We start from the raw sequence: 16,910 nt of genomic DNA, 5'->3' as shown, positions 1-16,910 counted from the left end.
TAAATTTGTAGAAAATGTCATCAATTTTCAGAGCATCACTAACACTCTACCTCTAGTAAACATTACTAGTTACCTTCTGGACATGTACTATAGCTGTCTTCCTGGCCATCAAAGCCCCATTATCATCTGTTCTCAGGGTAAATCCTGCCTGACCTGAGCTAACTGTGGTAGTCCTGTTCCCCTTGCCAGTGATTCTTTTAGGAGAGGGTATGTAAAGTGTTCTAGCCAAGAGATGTAAGGAGAGGGCTGTTTGGTGGCTTCTGAGAAATTTTTATCTCACTTTTAAGGAGACACCAGAAAAACAGGCCCTTCCTGCCACTGGGGTGGTTACATTTGGATGTGGTACCTGGAATTGCAGCCATGTCATGATCATAGGGGACTTAGCCTTGGGGTGAAGCCAGTGCTGAGGGCAGCAGAATAGAGACAGAAAGATCATCAAGATCCTTGGTGATATTGTTGAGTCACTGGATTGACTAAACCTGAAACCACTCTACCTTTGTTACTTATAGCTCAAAGAATCCTAAGTGATAAAATCTCTATTTTCAAATATACAACAAGTTCTTATAAACCTTGGAAAATATTTTCTTATAAATCTTAGGAAGAAAAGAACCTGAAGTTCATCCATTTAAAAACTGCCTTTTCCCCGTAAGTAAAAACCCACAAAACGTATATCCAAACATTTAAAAATCTTTAAACAAAACAATTATCTTAAGCTGGATGGGTGAAACCATTCCTCACCCCAGCCCCCACAAAGAGTGAGGATTAAAATTTTTAAAATATCTGATTTCACACCACCTTCCAATTTCTGGAAGTTCAAACAGGTTTGGGTATATAGAGCAAATCTTCAATTTATTAAGAAATGGCATGTCAAAAATTTTGAGTGAATTATTTTGACTTCAAACCGAATTTACCATAAAACAATGGCCAAGTTGAAAATTTGGTTTTAATCTATAAATAAAATAGTACTTACATACTACTGGGGACTTCCTGAGCTCTGAGTACCCTGAGCAGTCCCAGGCTCTGATCCTACATGCCTGCCCTACTCAACTTCAACTTCATCCTAGTAGTGAAGGAGGGTAGACAGAGTAGAGATGGAAGAGCTAGGTACAGGCAGCACAGAGCAAGGTCTCCATCAGGTGAGACCATTTAACTGGCTCTATCTTTCATCAAGTTTTCTAAAAGTGGATGCTCTGCCCATTTTCTAATTTTAAAAAGTTCTCACACAGGTAGGAAGCACCAGTTTTATTATAAACTGAAACAACAGCATCAGTATTTCTACAATTCTACAGTGATTTCCTCCAGGTAATTCATTTGATGGACTTTACTGAGTGGTATTTTCTCCCTCCAACTCCAATCTACTCTGACTCTTATTTCTTAGCACTCATATTATAAATTATATTAAAATTAACAAAAATATCACAAAGCATGTATTAATATTAAATGGGCTGTGGTCTGATGAGGCAGGCCCTCCCGCATGAGACATTCATGAGGCCAAAGCCCTCCCTGATGTAACTAGAGGGTGGGGATTAACAATTTTCTGGCAATTCCCATCTTGCTTCTTTTTTTCATGTATCTTCTCATCAGAAAGTTCTTGCTGGGTGCAGTGAGTCATGCTAGGACCTCTTGCCCACTTATTCCTTCAACCCCAACTATCATATACAGACAGTTGAACTATTATTTACTGAACTATTGACCACAGTGTTATAAAGCATGAATATTTGTTTTTTCTTGGATTTTGAAAATAAATTATTTTGCTACAAATAATCAAATTATACATTAATTTGATAGAGTATTTTTGGAATTTGTTCTTCCTTGTGTTGTTAAGGATTTTGTTGAACACATTGTTCTTAGGAATAGGCCATGGTCAACACAACATTTAGTTGCTAAGAATTTTCAGTATTTATATTTCTTATGAGGTTCATCCTTCTAAAACATAGGAACTGAAAACCAAAGCTACCAGATTACATACCACAAAGTAAAAGAATTTATTTACTTTTCAAAGATTATATAAATTCTATTTTAGTGTTATAATTATAGATGTACTATATTTATACTATCATTTTTGAAATTTCTGAAATAAAATCATTTCTAAAAGAAATAGAGAGGGTAGACAGCAAAAGCAAGAAGAACTACAATCCTGCAGCCTGTGGAACAAAAACCACATTCACAGCAAGACAGACGAGATGAAAAGGCAGAGGGCTATGTACCAGATGAAGGAACAAGATAAAACCCCAGAAAAACAACTAAATGAAGGGAGACAGGCAACCTTCCAGAAAAATAATTCACAATAATGATAGTGAAGATGATCTAGGACCTCAGAAAAAGAATGGAGGCAAAGATCGAGAAGATGCAAGAAATGTTTAACAAAGACCTAGAAGAATTAAAGAACAAACAAACAGAGATGAACAATACAATAACTAAAATGCAAACTACACTAGAAGGAATCAATAGCAGAATAACTGAGGCAGAAGAACGGATAAGTGACCTGGAAGACAGAATGGTGGAATTCACTGCTGCAGAACAGAATAAAGAAAAAAAAAAAAGAAAATAAATGAAGACAGCCTAAGAGACTTCTGGGACAACATTAAAGGCAACAACATTTGCATTATAGGGGTCCCAGAAGGAGAAGAGAGAGAGAAAAAGAGAAAATAATTGAAGAGATTATAGTCGAAAACTTCCCTAACATGGGAAAGGAAATAGCCACCCAACTCTAGGGAGCGCAGAGAGTCCCACACAGGATAAACCCAAGGAGAAACACGCCGAGGCACATAGTAATCAAATTGGCAAAAACTAAGGACAAAGAAAAATTATTGAAAGCAGCAAGGGAAAAATGACACATAACATACAAGGGAACTCCCATAAGGTTAACAGCTGACTTCTCAGCAGAAACGCCACAAGCCAGAGGGAGTGGCATGATACACTTAAAGTGATGAAAGGGAAGAACCTACAACCAAGATTACTCTACCCGGCAAGGATCTCACTCAGATTCGATGGAGAAATCAAAAGCTTTACAGACAAGCAAAAGCTAAGAGAATTCAGCACCACCAAACCAGCTCTACAACAAATGCTAAAGGAACTTCTCTATGTGGGAAACACAAGAGAAGAAAAGGACCTACAAAAACAAACCCAAAACAATTAAGAAAATGGTCATAGGAACATACATATCGATAATTACCTTAAACGTGAATGGATTAAATGCACCAACCAAAAGACACAGGCTTGCTGAATGGATACAAAAACAAGACCCATATATATGCTGTCTACAAGAGACCCACTTCAGACCTAGGGACACATACAGACTGAAAGTGAGGGGATAGAAAAAGATATTCCATACAAATGGAAATCAAAAGAAAGCTGGAGTAGCAATACTCATATCAGATAAAATAGACTTTAAAATAAAGAATGTTACAAGAGACAAGGAAGGACACTACATAATAATCAAGGGACCAATCCAAGAAGAAGATATAACAATTATAAATATATATGCACCCAACATAGGAGCACCTCAATACATAAGGCAACTGCTAACAGCTATAAAAGAGGAAATTGACAGTAACACAATAATAATGGGGGACGTTCACACCTCACTTACACCAATGGACAGATCATCCAAAATGAAAATAAATAAGGAAACAGAAGCTTTAAATGACACAATAGACCAGATAGATTTAAGTGATATTTATAGGACATTCCATCCAAAAACAGCAGATTACATTTTCTTCTCAAGTGCGCACAGAACATTCTCCAGGATAGATAACATCTTGGGTCACAAATCAACACTTAGTAAATTTAAGAAATTTGAAATCATATCAAGCATCTTTTCTGACTACAACGCTATGAGATTAGAAATGAATTATAGGGGAAGAACCATAAAAAACACAAACACATGGAGGCTAAACAATACTTTACTAATTAATCAAGAGATCACTGAAGAAATCAAAGAGGAAATCAAAAAATACCTAGAGAAAAATGACAATGAAAACACGATGATCCAAAACCTATCGGATGCAGCAAAAGCAGTTCTAACAGCTATACAAGCCTAACTCAAGAAACAAGAAAAATCTCAAATAAACAATCCAACCTTACACCTAAAGGAACTAGAGAAAGAAGAACAAAACCCAAAGTTAGCACAAGGAGAGAAATCATAAAGATCAGAGCAGAAATAAATGAAACAGAAACAAAGAAAACAATAGCAAAGATCAATAAAACTAAAAGCTGGTTCTTTGAGAAGATACACAAAATTGATAAACCATTAGCCAGACTCATCAAGAAAAAGAGGGAGAAGACTCAAACCAATAAAATTAGAAATGAAAAAGGAGAAGTTACAACAGACACCGCAGAAATATAAAGCATCCTGAGACTATTACAAACAACTCTATGCCAATAAAATGGAAAACCTGGAAGAAATGGACAAATTCTTAGGAAGGTATAACCTTCCATGATTGAACCAGGAAGAAATAGAAAATATGAACAGACCAATCACAAGGAATGAAATTGAAACTGTGATTAAAGATCTTCCAACAAACAAAAGTCCAGGACCAGATGGCTCCACAGATGAATTCTATCAAACATTTAGAGAAGAGCTAATACCCATCCTTCTCAAACTCTTCCAAAAAATTGTGGAGGAAGGAACACTCTCAAACTCATTCTATGAGGTCACCATCACCCTGATACCAAAACCAGACAAAGATACTACAAAAAAAGAAAATTACAGACCAATATCACTGATGAATATAGATGCAAAAATCCTCAACAAAATACTAGCAAACTGAATGCAACAACACATTAAAAGGATTATATACCATGATCAAGTAGGATTTATCTCAGGGATGCAAGGATTCTTCAATATACACATATGAATCAATGTGATACACCATATTAACAAATCGAAGAATAAAAACCATATGATCATCTCAACAGAGGCATAAAAAGCTTTTGACAAAGTTAAACACCCATTTATGATAAAAACTCTCCAGAAAGTGGGCACAGAGGGAACCTACTTCAACATAATAAAGGCCATATATGACAAACCCACAGCAAACATCATTCTCAATGGTGAAAAACTGAAAGCATTTCCTCTAAGATCAGGAACAAGACAAGGAAGTCCACTCTCACCACTATTATTCAACATAGTTTTGGGAGTCCTAGACATGGCAATCAGAGAAGAAAAAGAAATAAAAGGAATACAAATTGGAAAAGAAGAAGTAAAACTGTCATTGTTTGCAGATGACATAATACTATACATAGAGAATCCTAAAGATGGCACCAGAAAACTACTAGAGCTAATCAATGAATCTGGTAAAGTTGCAGGATTCAAAATTAATGCTCAGAAATCTCTGGCATTCCTATACACTAATGATGAAAAATCTGAAAGAGAAATTAAGGAAACACTCCCATTTACCACTGCAATGAAAAGAATAAAATACCTAGGAATAAACCTACCCAGGGAGACAAAAGACCTGTATGCAGAAAACTATAAGACACTGATGAAAGAAATTAAAGATGATACAAACAGATGGAGAGATATACCATGTTCTTGTATTAGAAGAATCAATATTGTGAAAATGACTATACTACCCAAAGCAATCTACAGATTTAATGCAATCCCTATCAAATTACCAATGGTATTTTTTACAGAACTAGAACAAAAAATCTTAAAATTTGTATGGAGATACTAAAGACCCCAAATAGCCTAAGCAGTCTTGAGGGAATAAAACGGAGTTGGAGGAATCAGACTCCCTGACTTCAGACTATACTACAAAGCTACAGTAATCAAGACAATATGGTACTGGCACAAAAACAGAAACGTAGATCAATGGAACAAGATAGAAAGCCCAGAGATAAACCCACGTACCTGTGGTCAACTAATCTATGACAAAGGAGTCAAGGATATACAATGGAGAAAAGACAGTCTCTTCAATAAGTGGTGCTGGGAAAACTGGACAGCTACATGTGAAAGAATGAAAGTAGAACACTCTGTAACACCATACACAAAAATAAATTCAAAATGGATTAGACACCTAAGTGTAAGACCAGACACTATAAAACTCTTAGAGGAAAACATAGGCAGAACACTCTATGACATAAATCACAGCAAGATCTTTTATGATCCACCTCCTAGAGTAATGGAAATAAAAACAAACAAATGGAACCTAATGAAACCTAAAAGCTTTTGCACAGCAAAGGAAACCATAAACAAGATGAAAAATAAATAAATAAATAAAAGAAATAGTACTCTGGATATTTTACAGGGGCATTTTCTTATCATTTGTTTTCTAATATTTTCTTTCTCACTTATATAAGGCATAAGCAGTCCAGAATTTCAAAGTTACTCAACTGTCTTTTTGAACCTAAAATTGATTATTTATTTATTTATTATACAGCAGGTTCTTATTAGTAATCTATTTTATACATATTAGTGTATATATGTCAATCCCAATAATCTTATGAAACATTTTCAATGCTGTTTCTTCCAGACAGATAATAAAGAGATAATAAGACAAAAAGTTCAGAGAATATTAAGTTACTATATTTGAATAATCAGGGAAAGCTTTAATACCTGGATAGGTAAATTTCTTACTGAGATAAAGAAACATTTAATATATTTAAAAATATTTACAGGTCCTTCAATATAGGCCAGAAAAGTAGCTGAGAAAAATTGCAGTAGACCATACCAACACATCCAAATTACTGCCCAGAGTCACAGAGAATACATGGGGGTCTTTCTAAATTCTTACAGGCTGTTTAATGTTTACTATCTTACATGAGCTTTTCTTTGTAGTTGTCCATCTCAGTCACTGCCTTCTGAAGTTTTAGCCCACGTGCTTCAATCTCACACTGTAAATCTGGAATGACATAATGTGTTCTTCTGATTAGTACATTTTAAGTGTCCAGATATTTTCATAGAGTAAACCACATTCTTTTAGCATTGCCACTCACCTCCTGAAGAATAATGCAGCTGTTTGTTCCACTTTGCTTGGATGACCATATGTAGCTCATCCCTACTCTGAAATCCCGCAGAATTAATAGGTTTTGACAGACTCAATTTATTGGCCTCTTTCTGCCCCCAACGTCATGCTAATTTTCAAACAGCTAATAGGCTAAATTTTACTGATGTTTTCAAAGGAAATTTATGTCACTGGCACACATATGAATTTTTGGTCATATGGCTCACTTCTGAAACACTTGACTTTCTGAGCTAGCTCTTGTGGCCTGGAACTTAGAAGTATTGCTAAGGCCTCCCAGTAGAACTGAAATAGATAAACCACGTGCAAGGCTTCCAGTAAAGAATCTGTTAACTCTGGGTAGTGTCTAATAGGCATTTTAATGACTTTCAAGCCAAGAAAATACAAGCAGGCAATTGGCTTCCACAGAGTCTTGAACTGAGGAATTCAAGTAGTGTTTGAGAAATATTATTCAGGCAGCCACGTCTCACATGTGTGGATGCAGAACTGAAACTAAAGCAGAAAGAACATATGGCTTGAATGATCTGAGACCCACCATTAGCCTGTGTGTGTGGACCAGGATCTGAACCCCAGCCCCAATAACAGCCCTTGTTGGTACTCTTTTTGGGAAAAGGTGGAAAACAAATTTACACAGGTGGATTAACTGACTTCTATGAAGAAAATAATTTTAAACATTGAAATTTATAAAATTTCCATGTTACATCTGTTCAGGTGTTTTAGTAACATATTTTTAATAGTAAACTTTAAAATCTTTTAAAAAATTTTTTGATAGATCTTTATTGGAGTATAACTGCTTCACAATAAATACTGTGTTAGTTGATGTTGCACAACAAAGTGAATCAGCCATATGCATATACATGTCCCCATATCCCCTCCTTCTTGAGCCTCCCTCCCATCCTCCCTATCCCACCCCTCTAGGTCATCACAAAGCACTGAGTCGATCTCCCTGTGCTATGCTGCTGCTTCCAACCAGCCAATTATTTTACATTTGGTAGTGTATACATGTCGATGCTACTCTCACTTCGCCCCAGCTTCGCTCTCCCACCCCATGTCCTCAAGTCCATTTTCTATGTCTACCTATTTATTCCTGCCTTGCAACTAGGTTCATCAATACCACCCTTTTATTTTTAGATTCCATATATATGCATTAGCATATGGTATTTGTTTTTCTCTTTCTGACTTACTTCACTCTGTATGACAGACTCTAGGTCCACCCACCTCACTACAAATAACTCAATTTCATTTCTTTTTATGGCTGAGTAATATTCCATTGTATATATGTGCCACATCTTCTTTATCCATTCATCTATCGATGCACATTTAGGTTGCTTCCATATCCTGGCTATTGTAAATAGTGCTGCAATGAACATTGTGGTACAGGTCTCTCTTTTTTTTTTCGGTACGCAGGCCTCTTACTGTTGTGGCCTCTCCCGTTGTGGAGCACAGGCTCCAGACGCGCAGGCTCAGCTGCCACGGCTCATGGGCCTAGCTGCTCCATGGCATGTGGGATCTTCCCGGACTGGGGCACGAATCTGTGCCCCCTGCATCGGCAGGTGGACTCTCAACCACTGCACCACCAGGGAAGCCCACATGTCTCTTTTTGAATTATGGTTTTCTCAGGGTATATGCCCAGTAGTGGGATTGCTGGGTCATATGGCAGTTCTATATTTAGTTTTTTAAGGAACCTCCATACTGTTCTCCATAGTGGTTGTATCAATTTACATTCCCATCAACAGTGCAAGAGGGTTCCCTTTTCACCACACCCTTTCCAGCAGTTACTGTTTCTAGATTTTTTGATAATGGCCATTCTGACTGGTATGAGGTGATACCTCATTGTAGTTTTGATTTGCATTTCTCTAATAATTAGTGATGTTGAGCATCTTTTCATGTGCCTCTTGCCCATCTGTATGTCTTCATTGGTGAAATGTGTATTTAAGTCTTCCACCCGTTTTTTAACTGGATTGTTTGTTTTTTTGATATTGAGCTCCATGAGCTATTTGTATATTTTGGAGATTAATCCTTTGTCTGTTGTTTCATCTGCAAATATTTTCTCCCATTCTGAGGGTTGTCTTTTTGTATTGTTTATGGTTTCTGTTGCTGTGCAAAAGCTTTTAAGTTTAATTAGTTCCCATTTGATTATTTTTGTTTTTATATCCATTACTCTAGGAGGTGGGTCAAAAAAGATCTTGCTGTGGTTTATGTCGAAGTGTTTTTCCTATGTTTTCCTCTAAGAGTTTTATAGTGTATTGTCTTACATTTAAGTCTTTAATCCATTTGGAGCTTATTTTTGGGTATGGTGTTAGGTAGTGTTCTAATTTCATTCTTTTACATGTAGCTGTCCAGTTTTCCCAGCACCACTTATTGAAGAGGTTGTCTTTTCTCCATTGTATGTTCTTGCCTCCTTTATCATAAATTAGGTGATCATATGTGCATGCGTTTATCTCTGGGCACTCTATCTTGTACCATTGATTTATATTTTTGTTTTTGTGCCAGTACCATACTCTCTTGATTACTGTAGCTTTGTGGTACAGTTTGAAGTCGGGGAGCCTGATTCCTCCAACTCCGTTTTTCTTTCTCAAGATTGCTTTGGTTATTCAGGGTCTTTTGTTTCCATATGAATTGTAAGATTTTTTGTTCTAATTCTGTGAAGAAAGCCATTGGTAGTTTGATAGGGATTGCACTGAATCTGTAGCTTGCTTTGGGTACTATAGTCATTTTCACAATATTGATTCTTCCAGTCCAAGGACATGGTATATTTCTCCATCTGTTTATGTCATCTTTGATTTCTTTCATCAGTGTCTTATAATTTTCTGAGTACAGGTCTTTTGTCTCCTTAGCTAGGTTTATTCCTAGATACTTTCTTCTTTTTGTTGCAATGGTAAATGGGAGTGTTTCCTTAATTTCTCTTTCTGATTTTTTGTTGTTGGTGCACAGGAATGCCAGAGATTTCTGTGCATTAATTTTGTATCCTGCAACCTTACCAAATATCAGTGATATTGGTCTATAATTTTCTTTCTTTGTGATATATTTTTCTTGTTTTGTTATCAGGATAATGGTGGCTTCATAGAATGAATTTGGGAGTTAAACTTTAAAAACTTTATGCATCCATACAAATATATAAAATTTCTATACATATCTACAGTCTGCCTTCTTAACTTTGTTTCATGAAAATGAGGCAGTTCCTTAAATCAGAAAATAAATTCACTCTAAACAAATGTTTTAATTAGAATTTACTAGATATTGGTATAAATTTTTATGTTTATTCAGCATGTTCACATATATTAATGTTATCCCTCAAATTGCTACATAAGTGCAAACAGCCCCATTTTTCAGATGATGAGAAATGAGATTTTCTTTGATTCTCTTGCCTAGTATCTTACAGTGAATAAATGCATTAGCCAGCAGTCAAACTGACAAGATTTTAAACTCGGGTAAGGGTATCTATTTGAAAGAATGGCTCTTTAAATAAATAAATAATTCAATATGGACTTAACTTCGTAGATAATATTTGTATGGTACATTTTTTCCACTTATCAAGTGATATCATTATATGAGAGAAAAGATAAAATAACGTACACATAGAAAATTTAGTTTTGAGGGTAACCAGTTGAAACAAGGCAATCTCTAATGAATGTTGCATAATGTGTTGCTTTGTTATTAAGTACATGTGGGCTTCCAGAGTGTTCTGTTCACAGGCACAGCTAAAACATTTCTGCCTATCCTCTGAAAAATGAGGGAAGGAAGTTGATGTTTGTTGATTGTATACTTATTCCAGGCACTGTGCAGGGTGCTTTCTCCTATTTCATTTAATTCATAGTCACAACTATCACGAAAAACAGATACACAAACACAGCCTGAAGGGGTTAGTGCACCATGGCTAGCCCGGAGGGAGTCCGGGAAAAAATCTGGACCTGCCAAAGAAGCAAGAGACTTTTTCTTCCCTCTTTGTTTCCTGGTAGGAGAGGAGAGAGAATTAAGAGCACTGCTTAAAGGAGCTCCAGAGACAGGCGCGAGCCGCGGCTAACAGCGTGGACCCCAGAGATGGGCATGAGATGCTAAGGCTGCTGCTGCCAACACCAAGAAGCCTGTGTGCGAGCACAGGTCACTCTCCACACCTCCCTTCCGGGGAGCCTGTGCAGCCCGCCACTGCCAGGGTCCCGGGATCCAGGGACAACTTGCCCAGGAGAACATACGATGCGCCTCAGGCTGGTGCAACGTCACGCCAGCCTCTGCCGCCGCAGGCTCACCCCACACTACGTACCCCTCCGTCCCCCCGGCCTGAGTGAGCCAGAGCCCCCGAATCAGCGGCTCCTTTAATCCCGCCTGTCTGAGCGAAGAACAGACACCCTCAGGCGACCTACACGCAGAGGCGGGGCCAAATTCAAAGCTGAGCCCCTGGGAGCTGTGAGAACAAAGAAGAGAAAGGGAAATCTCTCTCAGCAGCCTCAGAAGCAGCGGATTAAAGCTCCACAATCAACTTGATGTACCTGCATCTGTGGAATACATGAATAGACAACGATTCATCCCAAATTGAGGAGCTGGACTTTGAGAGCAAGATTTATTATTTTCTCCCCTTTTCCTCTTTTTGTGAGTGTGTATGTGTATGCTTCTGTGTGAGATTTTGTCTGTATAGCTTTGCTTTCACCATTTGTCCTAGGATTCAATCCGTCCATTGTTTTTTTTTTTTACTTAAAAAATTTTTTTTCTTAATAATTATTTTATTTGAATAACTTTATTTTATTTTACCTTACCTTATTTTATTTTCTTTTATCCTCTTTCTTTCTTTCTACTTTTTCTCCCTTTTATTCTGAGCCGTGTGGATGAAAGGCTCTTGGTGCTGCAGCCAGGAGTCAGTGCTGAGCCTCTGAGGTGGGAGAGCCAACTTCAGGACACTGGTCCACAAGAGACCTCCCAGCTCCACATAATATGAAATGGTGAAAATCTCCCAGAAATCTCCATCTCAACACCAACACCAAGCTTCACTCAACGACCAGCAAGCTACAGTGCTGGACACCCTATGCCAAACAACTAGCAACACAGGAACATAACCCCACCCATTAGCAGAGAGGCTGCCTAAAATCATAACAAGTCCACAGACACCCCAAAACACACCACCAGACGTGGACCTGCCCACCAGAAAGACAAGATCCAGAAGAAGAAGAGAAAAAGAAAGGGACTGAGAAAATATTTGAAGAGATTATAGTTGAAAACTTCCCTAATATGGGAAAGGAAATAGTTAAGTCCAGGAAGCACAGAGAGTCCCATACAGGATAAATCCAAACAGAAATATGCCAAGACACATATTAATCAAATTGTCAAAAATTAAATACAAAGACAACATATTAAAAGCAGCAAGGGAAAAACAACAAATAACACACAAGGGAATACCCATAAGGTTAACAGCTGATCTTTCAGCAGAAACTCTGCAAGCCAAAAGGGACTGGCAGGACATATTTAAAGCGATGAAGGAGAAAAACCTACAACCAAGATTACTCTACCCAGCAAGGATCTCATTCAGATTTGATGGAGAAATTAAAACCTTTACAGACAAGCAAAAGCTGAGAGAGTTCAGCACCACCAAACCAGCTTTACAACAACTGCTAAAGGAACTTCTCTAGGCAAGAAACACAAGAGAAGGAAAAGACCTACAATAACGAACCCAAAACAATTAAGAAAATGGGAATGGGAACATACATATCGATAATTACCTTAAATGTAAATGGACTAAATGCTCCCACCAAAAGACACAGACTGGCTGAATGGATACAAAAACAAGACCCATATATATGCTGTCTACAAGAGACCCACGTCAGACCTAGGGACACATACAGATTGAAAGTGAGGGGATGGAAAAAGATATTCCATGCAAATGGAAACCAAAAGAAAGCTGGAGTAGCAATTCTCGTATCAGACAAAATAGACTTTAAAATAAAGACTATTAGAAGAGACAAAGAAGGACACTACATAATGATCAAGGGATCGATCCAAGAAGAAGATATAACAATTGTAAATATTTATGCACCCAACATAGGAGCACCTCAATGCATAAGGCAAATACTAACAGCCATAAAAGGGGAAATCGACAGTAACACTTTCATAGTAGGGGACTTTAACACCCCACTTTCACCAATGGACAGATCATCCAAAATGAAAATAAATAAGGAAACACAAGCTTTAAATGATACATTAAACAACATGGACTTAATTGATATTTATAGGACATTCCATCCAAAAACAACAGAATACACATTTTTCTCAAGTGCTCATGGAACATTCTCCAGGATAGACCATATCTTGGGTCACAAATCAAGCCTTGGTAAATTTAAGAAAATTGAAATTGTATCAAGTATCTTTACCAACCACAACGCTATGCAACTAGATATCAATTACAGGAAAAGATCTGTAAAAAATACAAACACATGGAGGCTAAACAATACACTACTTAATAACGAAGTGATCACTGAAGAAATCAAAGAGGAAATCAAAAAATACCTAAAAACAAATGACAATGGAGACACGACAACCCAAAACCTATGGGATGCAGCAAAGCAGTTCTAAGAGGGAAGTTTATAGCAATACAATCCTACCTTAAGAAACAGGAAACATCTCAAATAAAAAACCTAACCTTGCACCTAAAGCAATTAGAGAAAGAAGAACAAAAAAACCCCAAAGTTAGCAGAAGGAAAGTAATCACAAAGATCAGATCAGAAATAAATGAGAAAGAAATGAAGGAAACGATAGCAAAGATCAATAAAACTAAAAGCTGTTTCTTTGAGAAGATACACAAAATTGATAAACCATTAGCCAGACTCATCAAGGAAAAAAGGGAGAAGATTCAAATCAGCAGAATTAGAAATGATAAAGGAGAAGTAACAACTGACACTGGAGAAATACAAAAGATCATGAGAGATTACTACAAGCAACCTTATGCCAAAAAAATGGACAACCTGGAAGAAATGGACATGTTCTTAGAAACGCACAACCTGCCAAGATTGAATCAGGAAGAAATAGAAAATATGAACAGACCAATCACAAGCACTGAAATTGAAACTGTGATTAAAAATCTTCCAACAAACAAAAGCCCAGGACCAGATGGCTTCACAGGCGAATTCTATCAAACATTTAGAGAAGAGCTAACACCTATCCTTCTCAAACTCTTCCAAAATATAGCAGAGGGAGGAACACTCCCAAACTCCTTCTACGAGGCCACCATCACCTTGATACCAAAACCAGACAAGGGTGTCACAAAGAAAGAAACTACAGGCCAATATCACTGATGAACATAGATGCAAAAATCCTCAACAAAATACTAGCAAACAGAATCCAACAGCACATTAAAAGGATCATACACCATGATCAAGTGGGGTTTATTTCAGGAATGCAAAGATTCTTCCATATACGCAAATCAATCAATGTGATACACCACATTAACAAATTGAAGGAGAAAAACCATATGGTCATCTCAATAGATGCAGAGAAAGCTTTCGAAAAAATTCAACACCCATTTATGATAAAAACCCTCCAGAAAGTAGGCATAGAGGGAACTTTCCTGAACATAATAAAGGTCATATGACAAACCCACAGCCAACATCATCCTCAATGGTGAAAAACTGAAAGCATTTCCACTAAGATCAGGAAAAAGACAAGATTGCCTACTCTCACCACTCTTATTCAACATAGTTTTGGAAGTTTTAGCCCCAGCAATCAGAGAAGAAAAGGAAATAAAAGGAATCCAAATCAGAAAAGAAGTAAAACTCACTGTTTGCAGATGACATAATACTATACATAGAGAATCCTAAAGATGTTACCAGAGAACTACTAGAGTTAATCAATGAATTTGGTAAAGTAGGAGGATACAAAATTCATGCACAGAAATCTCTGGCATTCCTATACACTAATGATGAAAAATATGAAAGTGATATCAGGAAAACACTCCCATTTACCAATGCAACAAAAAGAATAAAATATCTAGGAATAAACCTACCTAAGGAGACAAAAGACCTGTATGCAGAAAATTATAAGACACTGATGAAAGAAATTAAAGATGATACAAATAGATGGAGAGATATACCGTGTTCTTGGATTGGAAGAATCAACATTGTGAAAATGACTCTACTACCCAAAGCAATCTATAGATTCAATGCAATCCCTATCAAACTACCACTGTCATTTTTCACAGAACTGGAACAAAATTTGTATAGAAACACAAAAGACCCCGAATAGCCAAAGCAATCTTGAGAACGAAAAATGGAGCTGGAGGAATCAGGCTCCCTGACTTCAGACTATACTACAAAGCTACAGTAATCAAGACAGTATGTACTGGCAGAAAAACAGAAATATAGATCAATGGAACAGGATAGAAAGCCCAGAGATAAACCCATGCACATATGGTCACCTTATCTTTGATAAAGGAGGCAGGAATGTACAGTGGAGAAAGGACAGCCTCTTCAATAAATGGTGCTGGGAAAACTGGACAGGTACATTGAAAACTATAAGATTAGATCACTCCCTAACACCATACACAAAAATAAGGTCAAAATGGATTAAAGACCTAAATGTTAGGCCAGAAACTATTAAACTCTTAGAGGAAAACAGGCAGAACACTCTATGACATAAATCACAGCAAGATCCTTTTTGACCCACCTCCTAGAGAAATGGAAATAAAAACAAAAATAAACAAATGGGACCTAATGAAACTTCACAGCTTTTGCACAGCAAAGGAAACCATAAACAAGACCAAAAGACAACCCTCAGAATGGGAGAAAATATTTGCAAATGAAGCAACGGACAAAGGATTAATCTCCAAAATTTACAAGCAGCTCATGCAGCTCAATAACAAAAAAACAAAAAACCTAATCCAAAAATAGGCAGAAGACCTAAATAGACATTTCTCCAAAGAAGATATACAGACTACTAACAAACACATGAAAGAATGCTCAACATCATTAATCATTAGAGAAATGCAAATCAAAACTACAATGAGATATCATCTCACACCAGTCAGAATGGCCATCATCAAAAAATCTAGAAACAATAAATGCTGGAGAGGGTGTGGAGAAAAGGGAAAACTCTTTCACTGCTGGTGGGAATGTGAATTGGTACAGCCACTGTGGAGAACAGTATGGAGGTTCCTTAAAAAACTGCAAATAGAACTACCACATGACCCAGGAATCCCACTACTGGGCATATACCCTGAGAAAACCATAATTCAAAAAGAGTCATGTACCAAAATGTTCATTGCAGCTCTATTTATAATAGCCAGGAGATGGAAACAACCTATGTGTCCATCATCGGATGAATGGATAAAGAAGATGTGGCACATATATACAATGGAATATTACTCAGCCATAAAACGAAACGAAATTGAGCTATTTGTAATGAGGTGGATGGACCTAGAGTCTGTCATACAGAGTGAAGTAAGTGAGAAAGAGAAACAAATACCGCATGCTAACACATATATATGGAATTTAAGAAAAAAAATGTCATGAAGAACCTAGGGCTAAGACACGGAATAAAGACACAGACCTACTAGAGAATGGACTTGAGGATATGGGGAGGGGGAAGGGTAAGCTGTGACAAAGCGAGAGAGAGGCATGGACATATATACACTAACAAACGTAAGGTAGATAGCTAGTGGGAAGCAGCCACATAGCACAGGGAGATCAGCTCGGTGCTTTGTGACCACCTAGAGAGGTGGGATAGGGAGGGTGGGAGGGAGGGAGACGCAAGAGATATGGGAACATATGTATATGTATCACTGATTCACTTTGTTATAAAGGAGAAACGAACACACCATTGTAAAGCAGTTATACTCCAATAAAGATGTAAAAAAAAAACAAAAGAAAACAGATACACATTTTATCTTTACTAGAAGGCTCTAAGAATCAGAGTAATTAACTAACTTTTCAAAGGTCACAGAGCTAGTTAGAAGTGATCCCGAAAAAG

General features: G+C 37.2%; 1 protein-coding gene across 3 annotated transcripts in view; it reads right to left on the bottom strand.

Moving 5' to 3' along the window:
- LEKR1 (leucine, glutamate and lysine rich 1) overlaps nt 1-16,910 on the bottom strand; it is a 271,681-nt gene that overhangs the window by 77,720 nt on the left and 177,051 nt on the right. For all 3 annotated transcript variants that reach the window (XM_079923312.1, XM_079923313.1, XM_079923314.1), the window contains one exon: nt 6,764-6,845. In XM_079923312.1, the coding sequence (XP_079779438.1) occupies nt 6,764-6,845 (82 nt within the window). The remainder of the gene's footprint in view (nt 1-6,763; nt 6,846-16,910) is intronic.

The sequence above is a fragment of the Stenella coeruleoalba genome (assembly GCF_951394435.1).
Source record: "Stenella coeruleoalba genome assembly, chromosome: 5".
Taxonomy (NCBI): Eukaryota; Metazoa; Chordata; class Mammalia; order Artiodactyla; family Delphinidae; genus Stenella; species Stenella coeruleoalba.
Note: the sequence above shows the minus strand (reverse complement) of the source record. Positions and strands in the feature narration are given on the sequence as shown.